The sequence below is a fragment of the Piliocolobus tephrosceles genome, chromosome 1 (genome assembly GCF_002776525.5).
Source record: "Piliocolobus tephrosceles isolate RC106 chromosome 1, ASM277652v3, whole genome shotgun sequence".
Classification (NCBI taxonomy): Eukaryota; Metazoa; Chordata; class Mammalia; order Primates; family Cercopithecidae; genus Piliocolobus; species Piliocolobus tephrosceles.
The window spans coordinates 107,144,960-107,168,816 of NC_045434.1; the positions used below are offsets into that span (position 1 = coordinate 107,144,960).

The following is a 23,857-nucleotide window of genomic DNA, read 5'->3' on the forward strand; positions in this document are numbered from 1 at the left end:
AGAGGCCAGGGTATGGGCCAGAGAGGGTTAAGTTTCCAGAAGTCCTGACGGTTCCGGCCAGGTTCAGGGCTGGAGTGGGTAGGTGAGGGTGATGAGGGTGGAGACGAGGAAAGCAGGAATAGGCTGCGGACCGGGTAAGGCCAACATCTGGGACACGGTCACTGCCCCTCCTCCCTGCCCAAACCGCAGACGCTGTGGCAGCAGGAAAATCAGAGCAGTTTAGACCAAGAACGATTGTGCAACCTGGCCCTGCAGGAGCGCAGCGCTGGAGGTGGGAGTGGAGAGGTCTGGGGTGCGGGGCAGAGTCCACTTTAGAGGAGAAACTTCAGTTCTTACTAAAAACACAGGCAGGCATTCAGGGCTCTGGTTTCCACCCTAGACTGCAATGCAGCTAACATCCATTTTGTAGTTCAAAGTCTTCTGAGAATCGGAATTGGAAGCTCTGCCCTGGGCCCCAGTGTCTCACAGTCAGAGGCACGGTGCCACTGAGGTTCTGGGATGGCTGCTGTGGATTGGCTGCTGTGGATGGCAGTGGGTGTGGAAGGAGGCCTTTCGCCCAGCCTCCTAAAGTGGCGGGATTCTGCCGCTTCCCCCAGGCGCCTTACTGTAAACTCTTCCTCAGCAAAGGGAGCCCAGCCAAGTCCTTAATATGGCTCAAGGAGTGCGGATGGGTTGGGAGGGAGAAAATGGATGGTCAGGGGGAAGTTTGATCTGAGGGCTACCCAAACAAACACAGGAGAGGAGTAGTGGATTTTCCTTTTAATGCAAAGTGTTGCAATACAAAGCAGTGTGGAGAAAGTCCTGTTCCTCAGGACACTGAAGGGAGGAGTGAGGAAGAGAGGGCAGAGCTGGACGTCTCCTCCTATTTCTCCCTCCCCAAGTCATTCTGAGGGCAAGAACACTGCTGCCTGCTCCTGGGGCCTGCCCCCATGCAAGGTTAGCGCTCTGGGTCTGGGTCATCTTAGTCTGAAATTTGTTGACGTGGGGCAGGAGAGCAGGAGGGAACACTGAGGATTTTGACTCTTTGAGCTCTACAAGGATTACTCAGGATCTGGAGTTCTGTATGAAACAAAGGAGCTGCAAGAATTTGATTGCCATTGGCTAAAAATGTAGAGGATTTGAGCCACAACTGACCCACATTTGAAGAATGAGGAACAGGAAATTTAGTGGGGGATATAATATAAATGTATGGGAGTAAGAAAGATGCAAAAACAAGGCTAGCTCCTCAAACCTCCTCCTCTTTCTTCCTCATCTCCAGCTTATAGACAATCTGGTAGCCATCATCCCAGGCATAGAGCTGGCGTTCTCGGGGATTATAGCGGAGGCTGGCATGGGCACCATATCTGCGGGGAAAATAAGGGAGTGCTGCCCGTTCAGGGGTCAGGGTGCCGCTGGCATCAAAGGAGCACTGGATGCGGGCCCGACTGGCAGGACGGGTGTTATAGACGACATAGAGGGTCCCACAGATGACAAAGGCAGCCTCAGCATTCTCTCTGGGACATGGTGTGTCCCACTGCTGCTCTGTGTCCAGTGTCTGTGGATCTAACTTGGCCAGACACAAGTGTCTGTCATCCTCTTGGGTGGCATAGACAGCCCAAAGACCTTCCTCATCAGCTGCCAGGTCGATGTAGGTGTCTGCTGTCAGGCCGTATGGGGGGATCAACCCCTCTGCTGGGAATACTGAGCTGTCCACCACTGTCCGGTTTGCCAGGTGGAATTTGATGAGCTGCAAAGTGTTCTCCAGCTCACCACCCCCGCCAGGTCTTCCAGGTGGCCTCCGGGCAAAATAAAGAAAGCCACCATATACCAGCTGCCCTGTGCCTACCCAGGGAAAGGGCACCCGGACCCGGGAAGCTTTCCGGGCAGCCATGGCAAGGGTGAAGTCACGCAGCCTTGGGAAGACAAAGGCTGTGTCATTCTGTGTCCCATCTAACACGTAGATCTTCTCTGTTTGCCCCAGTGGATCCTTGGTCCATAGACCAGCTGGGCCACCAAATCGCTTCAGAATCTTCATTGATCTCACTTGAGAGATTGTGTAGCCACAGTCTGACGAGAAAAGCACAGGAAAAGGAAATAGAGGCAAGAATTAGATGCCTCCAGCAGGAACTCCCCCAGGGTGGGCGATCTGAAGAATAGTGAGCATTTGCCCAGTGGATGCCTCCACTCTTAGGGAGAATTGAGAAAGAGCAGGTACCACAGCGGCCTGGACCCCCAGAACCTCTCCTTAATAGACCTGGCATTACAGAGGTTTCCCTGAAACAGATTCCAGAAGACAGAGCCACAATGGACTGGGACAAAGAGAAAAAAAGAGTAAGAAGCAAGGAAGGAAGATTATCGGTTCTGAGAGATTTAGGGGCCTGCTTTCAGGTCATTTACCTGTCACCATATCATACTTCTCATTTCTTCTTCCCTTGCCTCTGGTCCCAGGGCCTCCAGTCATCTTCTCATCTAACTCTACACAGGGCAGAGCTGGGTTCTGGGTCTCCAGATAGTCCACCTCCCGCTCCAGACGATCTACTCTCCCAGAGATGGTGTCAGCCTCAGTTCTGAGCGCCTCCCGCTCCTTCTCTGCCACCTCCAGCAGTGGCAGCATCTTGTTCTTGAAGTCCCGCAGCTCAGCAGCATGCCGACTACTCTGGTCCTGGCACTGGGCCAGCCGTTCCTGAAGGGATGGGGGATCAGGAGGGAGGCTGCAGGGTTACAACTCCCAGGCAGGGAGAGGCCCAACTCGGGAGTCAGGAATGGGAAAAAAAGAGAAAACTCAGCCAGGCTTCAATATCCCCTTCCATTCCTGCAGAAAAGGAAACCAGATGTGCAGAGGTGCTAAATGTGCAAAGAGCCTAGCTGAGATTCACCTAGGCCCCCACCCTGACTCCATGTCCTCCAGCCCGTGTTCTCTGTGAGCAGTGCCACTGAGTCACCTGAGCCTCTAGGCAGGTCTAAGCGCACGAAGGTGTGAAGAGGTCTCTGCTCCCTTAGCAATGATCCTCTGGGAACTAAAATGCTACAGATCTCAACCTGTCAAAAAGACAGGAAGTCATAGATTCCTGGGAACCTCCAACTTCAACAGAATCGTCAGCTCCTCCGGAGATGCAGCCCCACAATCTTGGTTCTCGTTTCCACTCTGTCCCCTTGTTCTATCTAATCCCAGAGTTAAAACGCAAAAGTCTATTTGCTTTGGAATTGTTCTATGTGGGGAAAGAGGAGGGCTTGTCATTCTGAAGGTCTTCTTATTAAGGGAGAATTTTCTATAGTCTTACAGAGCCCTTTCTTGTTATCCCCAGATCCCTAACAAACTGGTTGAACCAATAGACCTGGAATCCTTCTAGGCTGGGCTGGAAGAGAAAGGGGTCCCTCACCTCTAAAGCAGCTAGTCGGCGTTCCATGTACTCCACCAGGTGGTGCTGCTGTCCTTGAAGGGGTCCCGACCATGACAAAAGGAAGAAGATGAGGAGAGGGGTGCTGGGCCCCATGGCAGCCGGGAGAGTGGTGCCAGAGTAGAAGGAACTTACAGTCGGCCTCTTCCCCTCAAGCCTGAGGGTTAGCTTTGGAGGCGGGGTGGGGGCGGTGCCTTCTCTCTTTCTGATCTCTGGGTCTCTCTCACTACTCTGGAATGCTTTCAGTCTCTTTACAATCCCCACCCCCTCCTTTCCGCCAGGATTGATCAAACACAGATGGCCCCATTGCACAGCAGCCAGAAGCCATAACCACCTCCCGCCTAGGCTGTAGGCTCCCCTGGAGGGGAAAGAGATGGAAACCCAAAGGCAGAGGCCTCTGGGCAGTCAAGCAGGGAAGCTAGCTGCAGGAAGCAGAGACCCCAGAGAAAACTCAGCCAACGCCATTCCTGTTTCAGGAAAGTTTCACCAGTGCTGACTTCTTAAGAAACTGACATCTTTCATTAATCCTTCCCTTCCCTGCAATGAGTGGGTTGTTTTCAGCCTTGTTCAGTAGAAGCTGGAAGCTGGGGAGGTGAGATTTGAGGGGAGGAAGCAGGAAAAAAAAGGCCCAAGTGGTCAAGCCCAACTTATTCTAAAGCTCATTGGCGCCACCTTGTGCTAAGCACCTAGTGTCATCTCTCATGATTAATATAGAAACTAAGGCTTAGACTTCACCCCACGAGGAAAATTTTCCACAAAAGCCAAATATACTGAATTTACAGGGGTTTTCACCACTAAAATGCAGATTTCCCCCAAGACTATCCAGTTACTATTTTGGATAGGCTTGGATTGGCTATGCAAATATCTCTCTGATTTAGCCCAAGGAAGAAAATATAACTGAGATTTAAAAAAAAAAAAAAAAAAAAAAAGAGGTCACTGAGAAGTTAGTAAATTAACTCTTGATTGTCTGGAAGTAAGGCTGACAGCAGCGCTGTTTTACATGGCTTTCCTTTGCTTGAAAAAGGCCAGGTATATTCTCTCACCAAAACTGAGGAGTGTTCAATGAGTTCACATTAATTTACTATACATTCATTTATTGCGGGGGGGGGGGCAGAATCTGAAATACATATACATATAGGTATGTTGTTGCAGTCTAAATCAGTGTATTCTGACCCCCTTACCACTGGGATAAAAGACTGTTGGTTATTTCTCTCGGTTGTGGTCCAAAAGGGTATTTCTGAGTGTTTCTCATTTCCATACCCCAACTAAGGCAGCAGGAGCATCCAAAATGAATTAATGGCCACCATAAGGTAGACATGGCCTAACACACAGGTCCAAAAAAAAAAAAATCAAATAGAGCATTTACTCAGAGACCTGCAGTCATTAATCCAAACAACCCTCTATTTCTTTATCAGGAGAAATTCTACTCACTTTAGAATCAAGAGAATCTGATCAGAGAGGTTCCTTCTCTAAAAAGGACCATGACTCTTAACAGTACAGCTTGAAAGGAGGGGAAAAATAGCAGCTTCCTGTGGTGACTCATCTTTTCATTCTGCTACTATTTGGCAAAATATACTAGGAAACAAAGCTTAATTAGCCTGTCTCAGATGTCTTCTACCTCTTTCAAAGGGTCAGATCCAGATGATGTGAAGTAAGGGCCCTGGACACTGCATTCTTGGGAAGTATTCCCTGCCAAACCCTATTCATTTCCAGTATGGAGATTTGTATGAAGAATGAAATTGTCTCTAGTACTCTACTGATGTTCAAATATAATATGCTTAGCCACTTTCAAATACGTCATTTATTGATCCCCTTTATATCCTATAACAGAAGTCAAAAACAGCCACGATTCAGAAAATTTACCCATTTTATTGATGCATTACAATTGCTCTACATTTTACCATATTATGTAGAAAATACTGAAAATACAAGCTACTTTGTAAAACCAAAGACAAACATTGAATCCAAAGATAAACTATGTTTTACACAATGGACCCTTTTCCCATAGTTAGTATTAAATTTTAAATATCTATTTCTTTTGTTAAAATGATTATTTTACATACTCCCTAAGTACATCTGCATTACAAACATAGCTCAGTAATTCTCAGAAACTATCTGTTTCTAGAGGCTTGTTGTAAAAGAAAGCGCACAACCAAAAAAAGGGAGAAAGCAAAAAAAGTTTAAATCACACACAATAACTAGCATATCAAATACATTTAATAAAGTAGGAATTCCATTGCAATATCAAGGATTCAAAGCAGAAATACTAACATTACATATAATGTACATATAATGTACTGCTACATGTAGTGAGATTATTTTTCAAGCTGAATTGAAACCACACATTATATAAAGTTTAGCAACAAACAACCATGTAGACATGCTGCACCATCTATCAGTTTAAAAAAAAAAAAAAAATCAAAATAGGAAGCAGGCTCGGGCCACTCCTGTCACTGAGAGGCAATTTTATTTCCTATCCTAAAACAAACCATCTCAACTAGTGAATTTTTGCATAATAATGCTGAATAAAACACACATTGCTGTGCTTGCCTGGCCAAGGGCAGTCAAGCTTAGCCCCTCTAGTGGAGGACAATGGATGAGCAATCACAAAAGCAGGCTCAGAATGGCCAGAACTGTTTGAAATGGAGTTCTTATTCCTGGGGTTGGTATTTCAGCTGAGCACTGAAAATAATATCACCTCCTGGGAGCTATTAAAAACTCTGGAGTGACCAAGTGTCCCTATGAACCCAGAGTGGCTACACTGAACCCTTCCCCGCTTCTTCTCTCACCTGGAAAGGAAGAAGCTGGAAATGCAAGTTCGGAGAGAGGACTTAAAGCCTTAAGCTGGTTTGAGGTCAGGTCACTGTGACCCAGGCCAGCTGCTCACTAAATTCACTGGGCTTCCTCCCTTCCTGTCAGGGCCAACAATGTTAAGCCCCAGGGACAGAATCTAAAGCCACATTGAGCACATACATACACATTCAGCAGACACAGGTGGATTTTTATGTTGAAAAATCGGAAATGCCAGTTTGCAGACTAAGACTGAAAAATCTCTAAAGTTTTTAAAGCCACACACTGCTAGTCAAGTGATTAACGTAACAATACAAGCTCTTGGTATTATCCTTTTCTGTGGAGTTTAGACTCCTACCTTAAGTGGTATCTGCTTATTGGACTGGGGGCAGGAATGTGGTTTGGTTTTGTTTCCTGCATCTCATTTCTTACAAAAACAACAAATCTTGTCCCTTATAGAAAAAAGGCAAGGAACAAAAAATTTGTCCTTTAGAAACCAGACCTGTGTTCCAACAAGAAAATCAGAATGTGCTTGGCAAAAAGGAGACACAAAGATCACACATGTTGACCAGAAAACTGTATGACACTAGTGACAGAAATTATATAAACTGCTTGGCTATCTTGACCAATATAGTACTGAAAACACAACTCCATATAATGATTTTTAAAAATAAAGAAAACACAACATGTTCCTGGTAGGCTGTACTGACTACCTGCCCCATCTTGGAAGCCCTTACTCCTTACAATGAAGAAACTCCAAATACTTTGACAGCTCCTCGGTGTTCAACCTGGTACAGAGCTGGCTGACCAGGCTCCATGAAATCTCCCATCTCCATCCTGCACCTCCTTGACACCATCTCTATCTACATAGAACCAGTCCTAAAATTATATCTCATATGTATCATTTTCAATTCAGATGGAACACACCTGTATTTTAGGATTAACCTTCTTTCCCCAAATCCTTTATGGGCAGGAATGTCCCCATCCCCAGTACCTTCTACTTGACCCAGATCCATGCAGGAGCTGAGAGTACCAGGACAATTTCACAGCTTGAAGGGCCCCAAGACTCCACAAGCTGTTAAAAAAGAAACCTCAAAAGCCTCAATGACTCAACAGGCTTTGGTTCCTTCTCTATATTCTTCACCAGCTAAGAAACCTTTCTGTGAGCTCCTTGTCACCAGCGGCACCACAAAACTCCTCCTCATAGTGTGGGGACACGGTAAGCAATACAATAGGCTCTTTGGTATAAACTCATCTGTTATATGTTTTTTTCAACAAGCAAATATTTTACTAGGAATGTCAACTATTTGCAGGAAGGACTGCCACATGGGAAAAGGAAAAAAAAAAATTCATTCTAAAAGTGATTGCACATACTTTAAAAGAATGCATATTTAATATTGGCTTGACTCCTCTCACCTGCTTCCTGAATTCTCACAGAAGCAAGGTAGCAATGCACAGTGAGAGAGCCACATGGGGAAAATGCTTCTGTGAGAACTCAGCTGAGAATCCGAAATGGAAAGGGGTAGAGGTGGTGGTAAAGGAGAAAAGCTGCTGTTTTTATTTTTCAATGTTGGCAGGGAAACTGAGAACAATGCATTTACACAACACAGCTACTAATCCTGTTCTGATAAATCCCGTGAACAACTTAGGGTCCCCGGGGGCTTGCTGGTCCATCCTAAGGCAAGCTCACTGTAAACTCTATTAACCACTACATTATCATATAAGGCACTACAATAAGGGAAGGAGGGAGAAAAGGAAGGAAGAGACACACACTGAAAAACTCCTCACCAGACACACCTGTGCAAAACAATTCCAAGGGTCTCCTCTCCTTGCAGGCAATGCCCCTGCTCATTCAGCACTACAGTAATATGCTCTAATATAATTGCAATTAGTTCACATACATTCCAACAAGTATCAGTTCATTTTGGTTTAAATACAACGGAGACATCAATCCATCTCCCGGATAACACTGGAGGATCACATACACACTAAGTACACAATTCAAGTGTAATCACTACACATTTGATTACAAATAACATTTTGGGTTAGCAGGAAAAATTGCTTGTTATATTTTTCTAATCAATATGTACATATTTAATTATGTAAAATATTAAAACACCACCATTACAAAACTTCTAAAATATTTTTAAATTCAGTAATAAATTTTTAAAATATTTTTTGCAATTCCTACATGCACTTATTGTATAAGTCTTAATAAGAGAGCATTCAATTTGCTGCTGGCATACAAAGGAAGCTACTTTAAAGTATAAAAGCTATACACAAGAAATGTTTTTATCTGGTTTCAGGTTTTTTTAGCTTTCTCCCCAAACAAATCACATAAAACAGAAGGGAGAGATGAGCAAAACACAGAGGTGTAATATTGAAAATTCATACTAATCTTTAGGCAAAGCTCATCAATGCCAGTATCTCATAATAGACAGAGATTTTGCATATAATAAAACAACCACCACCATATAATAATAACCACCTTAATGGCTTTTACAATAAAAAAAATTTAAGCTGAATCAGAGAGAGAAAGACTTTTAAAAAATAATTTAAAAAAGAATTCATGGTGCTTCATTTAAAAAGAATACTTGGTGTTTTCACACAGATATGGATTCTCTCACATTAAGTTACCAGCAAATGGTGAGCTGCCTTTTAAACACTACTTTATAACACACACAGGAGCAATTGAGAGAATCCCAATAGTAACATAGAGTAATACGTCACCAGTTTTGCAAAAGTAACAATTACCCATTAAGTATAATATGACATTAAAACAAAACTGAAACTCTGTAAGTTTAAATGTCCAATAAACAAAGATGAGATTTTGAGGAGAAATGCCTGATAGTAAAAATACAGACTTGTGTAAGCTGCTTTTAAAATAAAATAGGCAAGTAAGTCTGAGTTTATAAACAAACAAAAAGTAATGATTTTTCTTTTCTTGTCATCAGATTTCAACTGCTTCTATCAGCATTTTTCCTGACCAGCAATCACAATAACACAAAACGAAATAAAGAGGGGCTTCACTTGTTTTTAAAAGCATTTATAGAAATCAAGTCAGAGAGACAAAATATTTTTCAGAGGGTAACTTCACAACAATCTCTCTCCCTTGGTAACTGCAGAAGATGGGCATCTGAACTCTTCCAAGTACCAAAATTGCTGTCACAAAAATAAAGAATTTAAAAATAGGGCAAACTTTGGGAGACTACAACAATGCAGTCAACACTGAGACAGGTTCCCCCAGAGAAAAACTTTCTGCTTCAGTGGGCCCCTGCAGAACAAGTTGCTGGCTAAGAAGTTTCAAGAGGGTAAAGGAGGATCTCACCATAGCCCAATATTAAGAACTCAGGGCCAGGAGAAGGTAGCCATGACTCCTCCTCCCTCATGCTCACCAACTATAAGTAGGAATACTGGCTGATCTTGGTAGGACTCAGCGGGTATCCAGTGTAAATTGTTGAGCCTCGGGAAGACCCAATGTAGGATTGGGTGGCAAACTGGTGTTGGTACTGAGCAGGGGCCACGCTGGCAGAAGTGAGGAGGCTGGGCCCAACACTGACAGGGACCTGGTGCACCAAAGTGCTAGGGTGAGTGGTATAGGCTGCAGCATGCCTTGAGGAACCCTGTGGGGAGAAAAGATGAGCAATGGAGCTGGTTGAGCCCAGTGCAGCAGCAGAAGTGGGGGCAGCATACGTATACAGATGAGCCTGGCTTGGCAGGTGAGCAGGCGCTGGGGCAAGGTGTGGGTGCCCCGTAGAGTGCAGCGGGCTGCCATGCTGGAAGGTGTAGGGGGCTTGGGAGAGAGGGGCCACAAACGCCTGCTGCCTGCGGCGGGCTGGGTTGCTGCTTCTCTCCTGTGAGGTTGGAGCCGCCGATGACTGCTGGTTCTGGAAGAAAGAAGGTCACTCTGGTTCACTTGAGGTCACTCTGGTTCAGGGCACGAAAGGCCAAGTTAAGAGCTCAGGTCCTGACTTGTACTGTTTCCGAATGGGTATAGCACATAATCTCCCAGACTGGCATTGAATGCTGTCAGAAATCAGCCACCCCTCCCTCTGCCTCTTAGCAAGATAGATCCTAACCTGGCTCAGGTAGCAGCAGTTTGCTTGTAAGTATGATAGGAAGAGGGAGAATCAAGAGACCACAGGGTTCCCCACTCCTGCAATTTAATAACTGGTGACTCAACTCACCCTATTCTGGCATCAGTAAATTTGAATTTTTCCTAACCTTTATTTCTTACCATTGCTTTCTTTTGTTCTTCTCCTCTAAGTTCTTCAAACCCCTCTTGAAATGTGGAGCCTAAAATACATACACTAACTCAAACTTACATTTTCACTTGCATGTGCTCTCTCTCACACACCCTCATATTGAACTTTCTCACTACTGGTGGACATCATACAAGCACTCGAATTTTAGCCTCTAAGAACGAACACAAATAAGGTAATGAGAGAAGTAGAAGGGTGGGTTGGGGCAGGGGGTGTTCGGAGAGTGGGGAAGTCCCAAATCCCAGACTTCAGCAACAAGCAGGACCTAGAACCAGTTGAATTTGGTGGCCAGTAAGCTTTTCAGTCTCTTGACTCAAGTAAACAAGGTAAGGATCAGCTTACTTACGGCCTGGGGGATAAAGAGAATCTGATCTCAAAGCATATGCCTATCACAGACATGGTTAAACTTCCCAGGCTCTTTCTAAATCCCAGACGTTTCTCTAACCTTCCAGGGTAGACGTAGGGAGGTTTGATGGAAAACCTAGAATGTACATCCTGAACACAAAGAGTGGATGATGAGATGCAGCACATGCGGTACGACGTAAGCCATAGAACACAAAATTATTTGACACAAAAGGGGCTGCATTTGGCTTTATTCAGCATCCAGCCAGAAGCAGGGTTCTCCAGAAAGTTAACAACAGTGCAGGGCCCAAAGAGAAGGCAGTAGCCCGTAGCGCTTACCTGGCTAAGGTTGAGTGGCTGTGCTGCACCGGTCCCCCCGCGTTGAGCTCGATACCCTGTGGGGGTGATACAGCATCCAGATGACTGCCCACTCACTGAAGCTACTGGCTTGGTCTTATTGCTCAGGAGACCTAAAAAAGCATCAGGCTTAATAGTTATGAGTAGACATCACTGAGCTAACCTCAGATGGCATCATATTAATTAGTCCACATTTGTATGTAGTTTGCAAGCGTTAAGGTCTCATGTATGTCTTACTTCCTCAATTCTATTTACCCTAGAAGAAAATAACCTGTATCACTCACTTCTTTTCTGTCTTGGCACAAATCTCCACATAGGAGATTTGTTCACTTAAATCAATATTATAAATATTATAACTATAATCTCTTTGTTATATACAAGGAAGGACTGGAAATACAAATATGCTAAGACACCGTCCCTCTCTCTAAGAGTTTATAGTTTTATGTAGGAAGGGATTAAACAAGCACAGAAATGACAATATGAAGCTGAGAAAGCTATTGGTAATTCTTAGGATATTAAAGTGTCAAGAGGGTTTAAAAGAAGGCAAAATTATATCTCGGGCACTTACTGTCTTCAAAGTCTAAGAAATTACAGGACAGCTGAATGTGAAATTTTGCCTGCTTCTGTGTTCCCATTAGGAAAACCAGAGCATCCATTCAGTGTTTCATGTGATAGCCTATATTCTCTGGACCCAAGAGCACATGGAGATCCTAATAATTCTGTTTAGTAGCCTGGCATCAGGAAGCTTTCTCCCTTGTCTGCAATGGGACAACTGTCTACTTCTGAAAAGAATCACACAGAGGCATAACACAATACCCTCAAATTATAACCCTGTTTATGTCTATGGCAGTAAGGTAATACATAATAAAACATAATTTTTACAGGTATGGCCCAGGTTTATGTTGATACCTAAAACTTCACCAACCCCTTTCTTGGTATGAAGTTGTCACTGAAAAGCAGCTGCCTTGACAAGACTACATTGCCTGGGCTCACTTGCATCTAGGTGGGGCCATGTGAGAAGTATTCACTATTTCCACTTATTTCCAGGCTAAAGAGATTAAACCATGTGTGTGCCCCCTTCAAAGTTTCTCCTTCTGACTGGATGCTCAGGAATCAAACACTTGTACCAAGAAGTTATATGAGAGAGAAGTAAAATTCTACTATGTTATGCTACAAAAATCTAGGATTTGTTACTGCAGCTACTATTACCCAACTAACACAATAACTGAACCAGGGAGCCTAAGTCCAGTATGTATCAGAGCAAAGAAGATGGAAGTAATTGGGTTGGTAATAAAACCAACAAAAGCATCACTGCTATGACACTGGGTGAGAAAAAAAACTAAAGAATATAACTGTTTTCCAAAACACTTTTGTAGTCATTTTCAGTATTATCAAGTTCTGTCTACATCTCGATTGCCAAATTCAAATCATCTATGGCAAACCTAATTGCCTAATACTTCTGGCAATATCACATGTCTTGTCTGCTTTCTCCCATCAGCACTGAATGTGTTTCTGAGACTACAATCTCATTTGTGCATTAATCCAAGCAAAATAAACACAGGAAGATAAAGTGATGGCCAAAAATAATTTCACATTGTGCAGGGAACTGATTTCTGAATTAAGGACTCTTTAAGAATGCCTACACCACTCGTCTCTACCACTGACATAGGTGGATTATGGCAAAATATTTAAGCATATACACATCAAAGGAGAATTCAACTCAAGTTGTGAAGATACACTTACCTGAGGCCTGGGTTGCTACAGTGCAGTCACCAAGCTGAGTTTTCAGTGGAGGCACAATGATGGTGCGGGTGCCAGTGCCATCTGCCACAACTCTGCCAGGCCCCTCCAAAACGGGTCCACTATTGCCTCGGAGAGCACTCAGGGTATCAGTGGAATAAGGGCTGCTCAAAGAAGAGTCAGAGTCTGGAGAATCATTGACAGTGACATAACTGATGACATTAGACCTTGGCTTCATGCTAGAGCTGAGGAAAAGAAAAATACATGAAAATTGAATTGTTCCTTTTCGTGTGTGTGACAGGGTCTTGTTCTGTCACCCAGGCTGGAGTGCAGTGGAGTGATCACAGTTTGCTGCAACCTCAACCTCCTGGGCTCAAGCTATTCTCCCATCTTAGCCTCCCAAGTAGCTGGGACTACAGGTGTCTACCACCATGCCCAACTGTTTTTATCTTTTGTAGTGATGAGATCTCACAATGTTTCCCAGGCTGGTCACAAATTCCTGGGCTCAAGTGACTTCCTGCTTTGGCCTCCCAAAGTGCTAGGATTACAGGCATGAGCCACCATACCGAGCTTCAATTGCCCTTTTAAGCAATGTTTCTTAGATGATCTGTCTCTGGTTCTCCCATGATAACAATGATGATAAAGATGGTAATAATAAAGGTAATATTAGCAGCAGTTAACTTCTGAGTACTTACATATCAAGCACTACTCTCATGCTCTACATACATCTCACTGAATCCTTACAACAATCCTATGAAGTAGGTACTATTAACACCATTTTGCAGATGAGGGAACTAAGGAATAGGGAGATGAGGAACTTGCCCAGGGTCACACAAGAAGTGATGAGTGGTGAAGACAGGATTCAGACCCAGGACAGAATGACTTCAGAGTCCACACCTCTAACACCTCCCGTATATTGCTTCTACCATCTTATAATTGGTCCTTTTGAACTAACAGGCTCTAAATTCATTCGAAATTTTCTCTTCCAAGTTCACTTAAACTTCATTTACGTATGACTCTGTAAAGTCTCCTAAGTTACTTTCATGTGTGAATCCTACCTTCTCAGGTAAAAGCAAGAGGTCATTCCCTCTTCTGTATGCCCAACACCAAAAGCCCCATTGAAGGCTATGCTTCCAAAATACCTTTTTCTTCAGCCCTTTTTTTGGGATGGGGGTAGAAGGGGATGCAGTCTTGCTCTGTCACTCAGGCTGGAGTACAGTGGCACGATCTCAGCTCACTGAAACCTCTGCCTCCTGGGTTCAAGTGATTCTCCTGCCTCAGCCTCCCTAGTAGCTGGGATACAAACATGTGCTACCACGCCCTGCTAATTTTTGTATGTTGAGTAGAGACAGGGTGTTGCCATGTTGGCCAGGCTGGTCTTGAACTCCTGACCTCCGGTGATCTTCTGGCCTCAAGCTCCCAAAGTGCTGGGATTACAGGTGTGAGCCACCGTGCCCTGCTGGTCCTTTCTTTCACAGGCCAAACTGGGACCACTTGCCTGAAGCCAACAGTCTAAGACCAACAGAGCCAGGAACCATTCACTTATCTTACCTACTGGGCTTGTATTTGTTGTCCTCTTCCTCATCAGTGTCACTTCGGATAGTGATGACACTCACAGGAGGGCTGGGAGTATCTGGAATGATGATGGGCTGATGCTGATCCTGGACAGGGACTAAGGAATTATAAGAAGATGTGGTGCGAAGAGGACTGCTCCCAACCAGAGAATAGACTTGGGAAGGCAGAACATCTAGAGAGGACCTGTAGGAAAAGTTCACATGGAAAGATGATTCAGTCCTTGGCCTTCCAAATTGTACATCTTTTCCCCAGACTGCTTTCCAATTTACTCGTTGATTCCTTTTTACATAATCATTAAGCAAATACATTTAACTATACAAGTTCCAATGAAAATAAGCACCATGCTGGCAAGAGTTTCCAGGGACAAGAACACCAAAATACAAAAGACATTTTACTTTTATGAGTCCTTTATCCCAGGACTAAATTTCACTCTGTAAAGTAAAATAAAAACATCATAAAATGCCCCAGATTCAAAGTGGCAGCAGAGAGAAAGGACCATCATAACCAGGACACACCTGGTGTACATGTGCAGATGAAATGATTTGCTCTTCCTCAATTTGGCAGCGACTTGCTGCTTCATATCTATATGATATGTCTATAAAATATTCCAAATGCAAGGCAACATATCTCTCAAATTGGCACAGTTTTAACTATCAGCTGTAACACAGACTCACTTGGAAGAGACTGGAGCTGACTGCTTATTCTTCTTCGAAGGGAGGGAACTGGATTGCTGTTGTCTGACAACATGGGCAACACCAACATTCAGAGGCTGAGCAGTGGCCAGTGTCACATGGTTAGTCAGCAAGGATGGCTGCTGCATGATAGTGCTGTACTGGTTGCCATGAGAGTGGGCATTCCTGTACCAACAGAAAGAAAGAGAGAAGAGTGAATTCCAAAACTACTGAAGAATCAGGACCAAACAGACATCAAAAGCAATTAGCCAAAATGCAGCTGCATTTTATTTTTTTAAAGTTGAGTACCTACCATCTGATAAGGGATTAATAACCAGAATATGTAAGCAGCTCAAACAACTCTATGGAAAAAAAATCTAATAATACGATCAAAAAATGGGCAAAATATTTGAATAGACATTTTCCAAAAGATGACTTACAAATGACAAACAGGTATATGAAAAGGTGCTCAACATCTCTGATCATTAGAGAAATGCAGATCAAAACTGCAATAAGATATTATCTCACCCCAGTTAAAATGGCTTATATCCAAAAGACAAGCAATAATAAACGCTGCCAAGGATGTGGAGAAAAGGGAACAACTGTACACAGTAGGAATGTTAAGTTAGTACAACTATTATGGAGAACAGTTTGGAGGCTCCTGTAAAAACTAAAAATTGAGCTACCATACGATCCAGCAATCCCACTGCTGGGTATATACCCAAAAGAAAGGAAATAAGTATATCAAAGAGATATCTGCACTCCTATGTTGCAGCACTGTTCACAGTAAGATTTGGAAGAAGCCTAAGTGTCCATCAACAGATGAATGGATAAAGAAAATGTGGTACATATATACACAATGGAGTACTATTCAGCCACAAAAAGAATGAGATCCTGTCATTTGCAACAACATGGATGGAACTCAAGTTCGTTATGTTAAGTGAAATAAACCAGACACAGAAAGTCAAACCACATGTTCTCACTTATTTATGGCATCTAAAAATCAAAACAATTTAATTCATGGACATAGAGAGTAGGATGGTTACCAGAGGCTGTTAAGAGTAGTGGAAGGTTAGTGAGGAGGTAGGGATGGTTAATGGGCACACACACACAAAAAAGAATAAGACCTACTATTTGATAGCACAATAGGTGACTACAGTCAGTAATAACTTAATTGTACATTTTAAAATGACTTGAGTGTAACTGGATTGTTTGTAACTCAAAAGGATAAACGCTTGAGGGGATGGACACCCCATTCTCCGTGATGTGCTTATTTCACATTGCATGCCTGTGTCAAAATATCTCATGTACCCCATAAACATACATACCTACTATGTAACCATAAAAATTTAAAAAAAGAAAAAAGGATTTTCATTATAAAAAATAAAGTTGGGGACCTAGATTATCAGGCTTTAGGATCTCACTGTATGGTTTCTAATCACTTAAGACTCTCTTTAAAAAATCTAGAAGAAATGATTCTTAAGAACCTATTGCTTTCCTATATTCAAAGTTTTCTTATAACACCGTCTCCTAGCCTGACATGGGTTCTTAAAGGATTCCAACAGAGTCAAATTTTCCTTTATTTTCTTACTAGTCTCTCTCCTTATTATCAAGTGCTCCCACCCTATGGGATCTGCCCTTACAAATCTCCCAGAGTAACACAGGACACTTGCCTCCAGTCGGCTAGCTGCTGGCCACTCCCCATGGCCTCTGGAATCATTGCTGTGGGCTGCACAGAGTTGTGTAGAGCTACCCCAGGCAACTGTTGCCAAGTTGAAGGCAGGAGAATTTGCTGAGTCCCTCCAGGCCACGCCTGCTATAAGGAAACACACAGAAAAAACATCCAGACTTGATTCATTCTTGGCTTTTTCTTCTGTTTTTTTAAAGAAAGAAAAATTCATATCTTAAAAGAAGTTGTTTGTAGATTGTTAACTTGCAGAGATTAAAAAAGAAAGGTCAGAGGGGCTCAAAGCTACAAGTCTTATGAATGGGGAAAGAAAACATACTGCTTTCTTTCACCCACCCCCATAACCTGACCACCCTGGTATTAAAGAAAAGAAGATCCCTGCGGTTAAGAGCTCCTATTATACTGTAGAGAAAAGGAGTCTGAAGGTTCAGAGATAAGAGCTGGTTAAATGCTGGAGTTTCATTTTTGCAAAAATTCTAAAATATATCCCTAGAAAGAGTTAAGAGGACTCCCTGGAGATTAAAAATTTTTTAATCTGACTGCCAATCAGATAAGATATCAGATCAATTCAACCCATAAAACAAAGGGCAGAGCCGTTCCCTTTTTTCAAAGGGTAGTACTTGGAAAATGGAGCCAGATATGGATGACCAAAGGCCTAATCCTTTTGGGAAAAAAAATCTTACGCCAGCAAGAAAAAGCTAACTTCATCATTTATAGCCACATAATAGAATTTCAAAATAAGGTTAAAAGTAAGATGTTTGTGAAATAGATGCAGAAAGCATCATACTTTGTTTCTAATAGTTACCTAAAATATGTTTTTATGTATCATTTGCAGGAATATTTCCACATAAAAACTAATCACTACAAGAAAATGCATGATTTCTAGTTTTTAAAAAGCCATGTCACTTGCAATAAACTGAGCAACAAATGTTTTCTGTACTTCTTCCTCACAGAAATTCTGGCATTTTTTGAAAAAAAAATGGAAACAGATTTGGAAGCTTCCTTTTTAAACTTGAATTCTGCAGTACGATTACCTACAATGCCTGGGTACATATGGTTCTGTTTCTTGAATTTCAAATTGCAAGGCCATCAACACACTGTTTTAAAAATATTTCTGCAAGTAACAGATCCACTCGTTACAAATACTGGTTCCAAACAAGAAGCCTTCAAAGCAGAGAAACTGCAAACACGTCTGCTACCATAAGCAGAATTTAAAACAAAACAAAACAAAACAAAAAATAAAAGAAGTATGTTAAGTCACACCATGCGTCTTTCCATAAGCCAACACCTGCACAAGACAAAGCATGTAGTTTAATACAAAGCAAGAAATAACATTCCAACGTGAGGCAGAAATCTGGCGTTCCAAGCGACGAACTGTTTTGACAGAGGAAGAACAAAAATATGCAAAGCTTAGCAAATGGCTAGTGCAAACTTAAGAGAAGCAGCAAAGGAGAAGTGTCAACTAGCATTCCAACCTCGAAACTACAGATGAGTGAGTTAAAACCAGCGGCTTGGATCAATCGAGTTGGAAATATACCTGACTCCCTCACACTCAGGTTTTATGCTCACAAGAAAATTAATCTGAAAGTGACAAACACTTTGAAAACCAAATTCCAACCAAAGTATGTTTCTGGAAGTGTTTTCACTCACATGAATACTTAAGAAACAACAAAAGAAATTAAAGCAACTTTGAAAACAGAGAAATAACAGGATTCAATAGTGCCTTTCAGGTTTTTGGATGCTTACCTAATTTTAAATTTCAAATGATAAAATGCTGGATATCCAATAAACAATTCTAACTCCCCAAATAAACCAAAACACATCCAAAAAATCACTCTTAAGGTTACAAATCCTGAAACACACCTCAAAGTCTTGTTTGTTTTTTTCTATCTCTAAGTCCAATACTACAACTGCAGCTATATTAACTATTCCCCATGACTTTTAATAACAAAGATATTGTATTTGCATATGTATTTGCATAGTTTGTTGGCCATACTTTCAACATTTGTATAAAAACCTATTTGTAAAATAATTAATTCCTCCCAAAACTCCTAAAAATGTGTTCACTTTTAATTTCAACGAACAATATGACCTCCAATATGATCTACATTCTAAAGGGAATATCTTTAAATGTAAGATATAAGCTGCCACTGATCATGAGTGGCAAAAAGAGCTATCTTCATGTGTCCATAGAAAGATGGTTAATATCAACTGATAAAGCAATAAATTAAGAGCATCTTAAGCATTTCCACATGCAGAAAAGTTTTAGAACCTTAAAACAGCAAGAAAAGGAGAAAGCTACCTTGCCAAGGAGTTCAATTTTGGCCATCCGGGTACCTGTAGCTGAGCCAAATTAAAGGCCACTTCCTTCATGCTCAAGGATCAGAGGGTAAAAGATAAGGCAGAAAACAAGTAACAATGTTGAAGCTCTTCTGAGGCTATATTGAGAGCTTTTATCACACTAGGCTGGCAAAGAAGAATCAAGGGATCTGGCTCCTTACAGAGCCACATAACCATCAGTCAGACAGTGCTACAGCAAATGTTGGGGAGGAAAACAATGAGACATTAAAAGATGTAGCAAGAACACAGCCACAAGATGGCACATGCTTCCATGCCCTCTGCAAAGACTAAGCTAAAAATTTTTTTGAAAAATAAACCAGAAAAAAACAGAACAAAAACAAACAGGAAAAAACAAAAAAGAAAGAAACCAAAGAAACTCCGTTAGTAACACAATCAAGTGAGGGGAATTACCAGTACAGCAGCAGTCTGTTCAACCAGCGCCGGCCGGCCGGCTGCGCAGCTCAGAGTAAAGGGCACCGCATACTGCGGTGTGATGGTGGCTACTTGAGGGTGGAGAGTTGCTACCATTAGTGGTGTACAGCTTCCCTGAAATGTAGATTAGGCAGGTGAGTGAAACAAACACGGAGGTAGGACATCTGGATTCAGAAGGGTTCTCATTCCCCCCAAGTTATTACTGATAATGAACAGTAATTTGATAGCACCTAAAATGCATATACCAAATACGACTTTCCCCCTTCAACTTTGTACAGCACTGGCCCACAAGGTCAAATGCCAATGGCCTAAAACAAAGAAATATAGGAATCCTCCTTGGGCTAGATTCAGGGTATCAGTTCTATGAAACAAAGATATTTATTAAGAATTCTTCCTCCTGTTCACAAAATAGGGTTTTTGGATTTGAGAATTTCCTATGTGTCATAGGCCACAAACATTTATATATAAAATATAAAATATACTATTTGTTGCTATTTAAATACTTCACTATTTTCTCTATCATCTTAGTCGAATGTTCCATAGCAAGTATAAAGTTTTAAAGCTTTCTACAGTCTGGTTAAACACAAGGAATGAAGGAATGTAATACGTGAAGAGGCATCCTGATGTGATCCAGCCTCTCAACTGTGATATTCTAAGAGTGAGCAAAAGGGACACAAACGGTGCAAAAGTGGAACCTTATATTTTAGAATCAAAATGCTGCATATATACTTATCTTTATATGAGCTCCAACATTTAAAAAACAACAACAACAACAAAAACACTTCATCCCGCAAAATTAAACTAAACTTACTCAGAAGACCATTTCTCAAGAATGTCTGGATATTTTTCCCTGCAAGTCTAAGGAAGACAATGGCACAGTTGCAATAGTGTTAGGAATGAGCATATTGTTCCATAGAGATGTTTCATTTTAAGTCCACTGAATCATGAACAAGAAAGATCTTAGAGTCAAACGAAATACCATTTTCTAGGACAAAATATCTGAATCTCAACAGTGTTTAGCAATATTGAGTATCCACATTGCTCTAGCTTTTACCTGCGTAAGAACGCCTGACTGAATCTGTAGTGGCTGAGCAGCTGGTGCCTGGGGTACAATTGGTACAGCATTATCCATCCTCACAGGGAATCCAGAATGCTTTGCTGTTGCTTGTAGTCCAGCTGTTGAAAACAGCATCACAGTTAAATAGTTTCGCTGGGTCTGGGAGTACTGTTTTAGATTATTTTGTTTTCAGCTTTTCTGTTCAAATAATCCACTATTCAGGTTTTAGTCTTAGACACTTAAAACAAAGAAGTTAGGCTGGGCGCGGTGGCTCAAGCCTGTAATCCCAGCACTTTGGGAGGCCGAGATGGGCAGATCACAAGGTCAGGAGATAGAGACCATCCTGGCTAACACGGTGAAACCCCGTCTCTACTAAAAATACAAAAAACTAGCCGGGCGAGGTGGCGGGCGCCTGTAGTCCCAGCTACTCGGGAGGCTGAGGCACGAGAATGGCGTAAACCCGGGAGGCGGAACTTGCAGTGAGCTGAGATCTGGCCACTGCACTCCAGCCTGGGCGACAGAGCAAGACTCCATCCCAAAAAAAAAAAGAAGTTTCATTCACAGAAGTCTTGGAAGTTAAGAAAAGGGAGACTGTTCCCCTCAGGTTAGGTTAATGGAAAGATGTTTGATATAGCGAGGGTTGGCTTAAAGGAATTCTAAAGTTTTTTTATGCTACAAAATTTAAAACACAATATTCATCCCATCTCCATTAACAGTACAGGCAAAAACAAGCCTTCACTTAGTAAATTACATTCACTTTTTCTTTTTGTTTTTTTTTTTTGAGACAGAGTCTTGCTCAGTCACCCAGGCTGGAGTGCAGAGGTGTGATCTGGGCTCACTGCAACCTCTGCCTCCCAGGTTCAAGCGATTCTTCTGACACAGCCTCCCAAGTAGCTGGGACTACAGGCACGTGCCACCACGCCCGTCTAATTTTTGTATTTTTAGTAGAGACAGGGTTTCACCATGTTGGCCAGGCTGGCCTCGAACTCTTGACCTCGTGATCTGCCCACCCTGGCCTCCCAAAGTGCTGGGATTACAGGTGTCAGCCACTGCGCCCAGCATTATTCACTTTTTAATCCCTAGGGGGGAAAAAAAAAAAACTTGATTTTAAAACTCTAATCTTTAAAAGCAAAGCCTTAAATATACCTTTTAGAGAATTAGATAATATTATGAAAAGCTCAATAATTTATAATCTAAGTTACCTTTTTATTTATACTTTTCCCCATTCCTCAAAAAATATAACCTAGTCCATAAATCAGACATATATTTTATCCTTAACCAGGCATGAACTGAAAAAATTATGCCTAGGATAAGAATATTTTAAAAGCAGACATTCTGGTTTATAGAAACTTTCTTCTACTTATTTTAGAAATCTACTCTTGTCATTGACATCTAATAGGGCTCTTTTGTAGTTAATGGACAGCTAAGAAAATCAAGAATTCTTCTTTGTAACAGTGCCTTTACAACAATAACCATGTCTTATTTTTTATTCATTATGCTCTTAGAACAAATGTTGAATAAATCTTTCCTACAAACAGATCTCCTTCTGGGGAAAAGCACAACTAAAGACAATTCTTTTTGCCAAGACTTGAGAGTCTTCAGTTGCTTCTGTACTTTATCAAAACTTGCAATATAAAGAATTTAAGTTTCTATTATACTTCCAAGTCACTAATATCTGCAATTTTGTTAAGTAAGGATATAAAGATTTTAATTAAAGACTCCTTCAGTGACATTTTCTCAACTATCACCAACTAATTTCTCTTAGTATTGCTATGGAGGAATCAAATGAGCATAACTCATAGACCTAATACTGCTGTTTTCAGCAAGTCAGTCTTCTAATTTTCCACTTCAGTAATTTATGAGTAATTTAATAACAGGCTGTCATGAAGAAAAATACAATCCAGCAATGTACAAAATAAGAGGGCATAGTAAAATCGGAATATCTTTTTAAGTTCTACTTGTATAAAAATAAAAAGTAACAAATTCATATATCAAGATTAAAAAGTTGCCAGCCATGCTTCATTAGGCAATGTTATCTAATAAGGCTAAGCCACACAAAATTCTTGCCTAAAGTAGGACATGGATACATGCCTAACTACAAGACATTGGTATTGTATAATAGCCTCCTACAAACTGGTAAAATTTAGGAGGAAATGTTTACTTCAGAAGCTCATCTATGGCCCCCGGGAGATAAAGCACAAGTGACAAAATTACAGAATAGTAGTTACTACTAAGCAAAATGTGTATCTATTTTGGCCAACCAGGATAGTATGAAAAGTAGTATTTATAGTACTGACCTACAAATGTGATTCTAATGTATTAGACTGCTATTGTACTTTAGGCTGAGCCCAAAAGTGGGAACAAAGAATTTAACAAAAGGCAACACTGTTGGAAGGTTCTCCCTGGCTCCTGACCTAAAAAGGATTATAGTTTCATTTTTTGTTATTATTTTGTTTTATTGAACATAGTCCTTTAAATAAAGAACCAGTGAAGTATGGAAAGAATAAACTGCCTAACTGATGAGGATCTATCCTCCTGTAAGTATAGGCATCTTGTAAAAAAACAGATGGTCCAAGAAAAGTGGGCAACCTGGAATAGACCATTGCTGCACAGAAATGAGCAAACAGTGGTGGCTGGCAACTAAGAGGCAATGAGGAATAACACTTCAAAATACAGAAGCTATGAACTCCCCTGCCTGGGTTCAAATCATGGTTCTGCAATTATTAGTTATAGGACTTTGGGCCTATGAAGGAACCATGCTCAAAATTCTCATGTATAAATTGGAGATAATGACATTACCCTACCTCCTAGAATTGTTAGTGAAGATAAATTAATACATGTAAAAGCAGTTAGAACATTATCTGGCATATAATAATACATATCAGGCATCATCATCATCACCTTAATTTTAAAACTCCCTTTTCATTTGGAAAATTTTAAATATGCTCTACTAGCTCCTCAGGTTATTTATACTTCCTAGATAGGAAAAATGTCAAAGCTTATACTTACCTAATTATAGTAAAAAGGGTTATACCACTTTTCCCCTCTAACTTCTTTAGTTTACCTTTTGTTTTGTTAAAGGAACTCAAAAGTTCTTCTGCTTCATCTCTTATCATCTGAGAAGCAGCAAAAAACTTCAGGGTCCCACATTTGAAAATTGTTCCAATAAAACTCTTTGGAAAAAGTGGTGAAAAAAGTGACTAATCTGCTAAGCTCAGTGGAAGAAT

The 23,857-nt window shown here is 41.5% G+C and overlaps 2 protein-coding genes across 9 annotated transcripts in view; both read right to left on the minus strand.

Moving 5' to 3' along the window:
• Window positions 1-742: 742 nt before the first annotated feature.
• On the minus strand, window positions 743-3,581 carry OLFML3 (olfactomedin like 3). Its single transcript, XM_023222756.2, has 3 exons — window positions 3,360-3,581; window positions 2,377-2,662; window positions 743-2,046 (listed from the first exon to the last, which is right to left on the minus strand). The coding sequence occupies exons 1-3, from the start codon at window positions 3,471-3,473 to the stop codon at window positions 1,226-1,228; spliced, it is 1,221 nt and encodes a 406-aa protein (XP_023078524.1). The 5' UTR covers window positions 3,474-3,581; the 3' UTR covers window positions 743-1,225.
• A 1,645-nt stretch (window positions 3,582-5,226) lies between these two features.
• Window positions 5,227-23,857, minus strand: part of HIPK1 (homeodomain interacting protein kinase 1) — a 49,224-nt gene continuing 30,593 nt past the window's right edge. For 4 of the 8 annotated variants that reach the window (XM_023222819.3, XM_023222820.2, XM_023222818.2 and 1 more), the window contains exons 9-16: window positions 20,628-20,749; window positions 19,553-19,687; window positions 16,788-16,930; window positions 15,118-15,300; window positions 14,420-14,626; window positions 12,872-13,113; window positions 11,111-11,241; window positions 9,198-10,054 (exon numbers count right to left, since the gene is read on the minus strand). In XM_023222819.3, the coding sequence (XP_023078587.1) occupies window positions 9,566-10,054; window positions 11,111-11,241; window positions 12,872-13,113; window positions 14,420-14,626; window positions 15,118-15,300; window positions 16,788-16,930; window positions 19,553-19,687; window positions 20,628-20,749 (1,652 nt within the window). In that variant the 3' untranslated portion in view covers window positions 9,198-9,565. Of the gene's footprint in view, window positions 10,055-10,404; window positions 10,464-11,110; window positions 11,242-12,871; window positions 13,114-14,419; window positions 14,627-15,117; window positions 15,301-16,787; window positions 16,931-19,552; window positions 19,688-20,627; window positions 20,750-23,857 lie in introns of all 8 variants that reach the window. The other 4 variants (XM_023222822.3, XM_023222817.2, XM_023222815.2 and 1 more) reach the window with 4 other exon arrangements.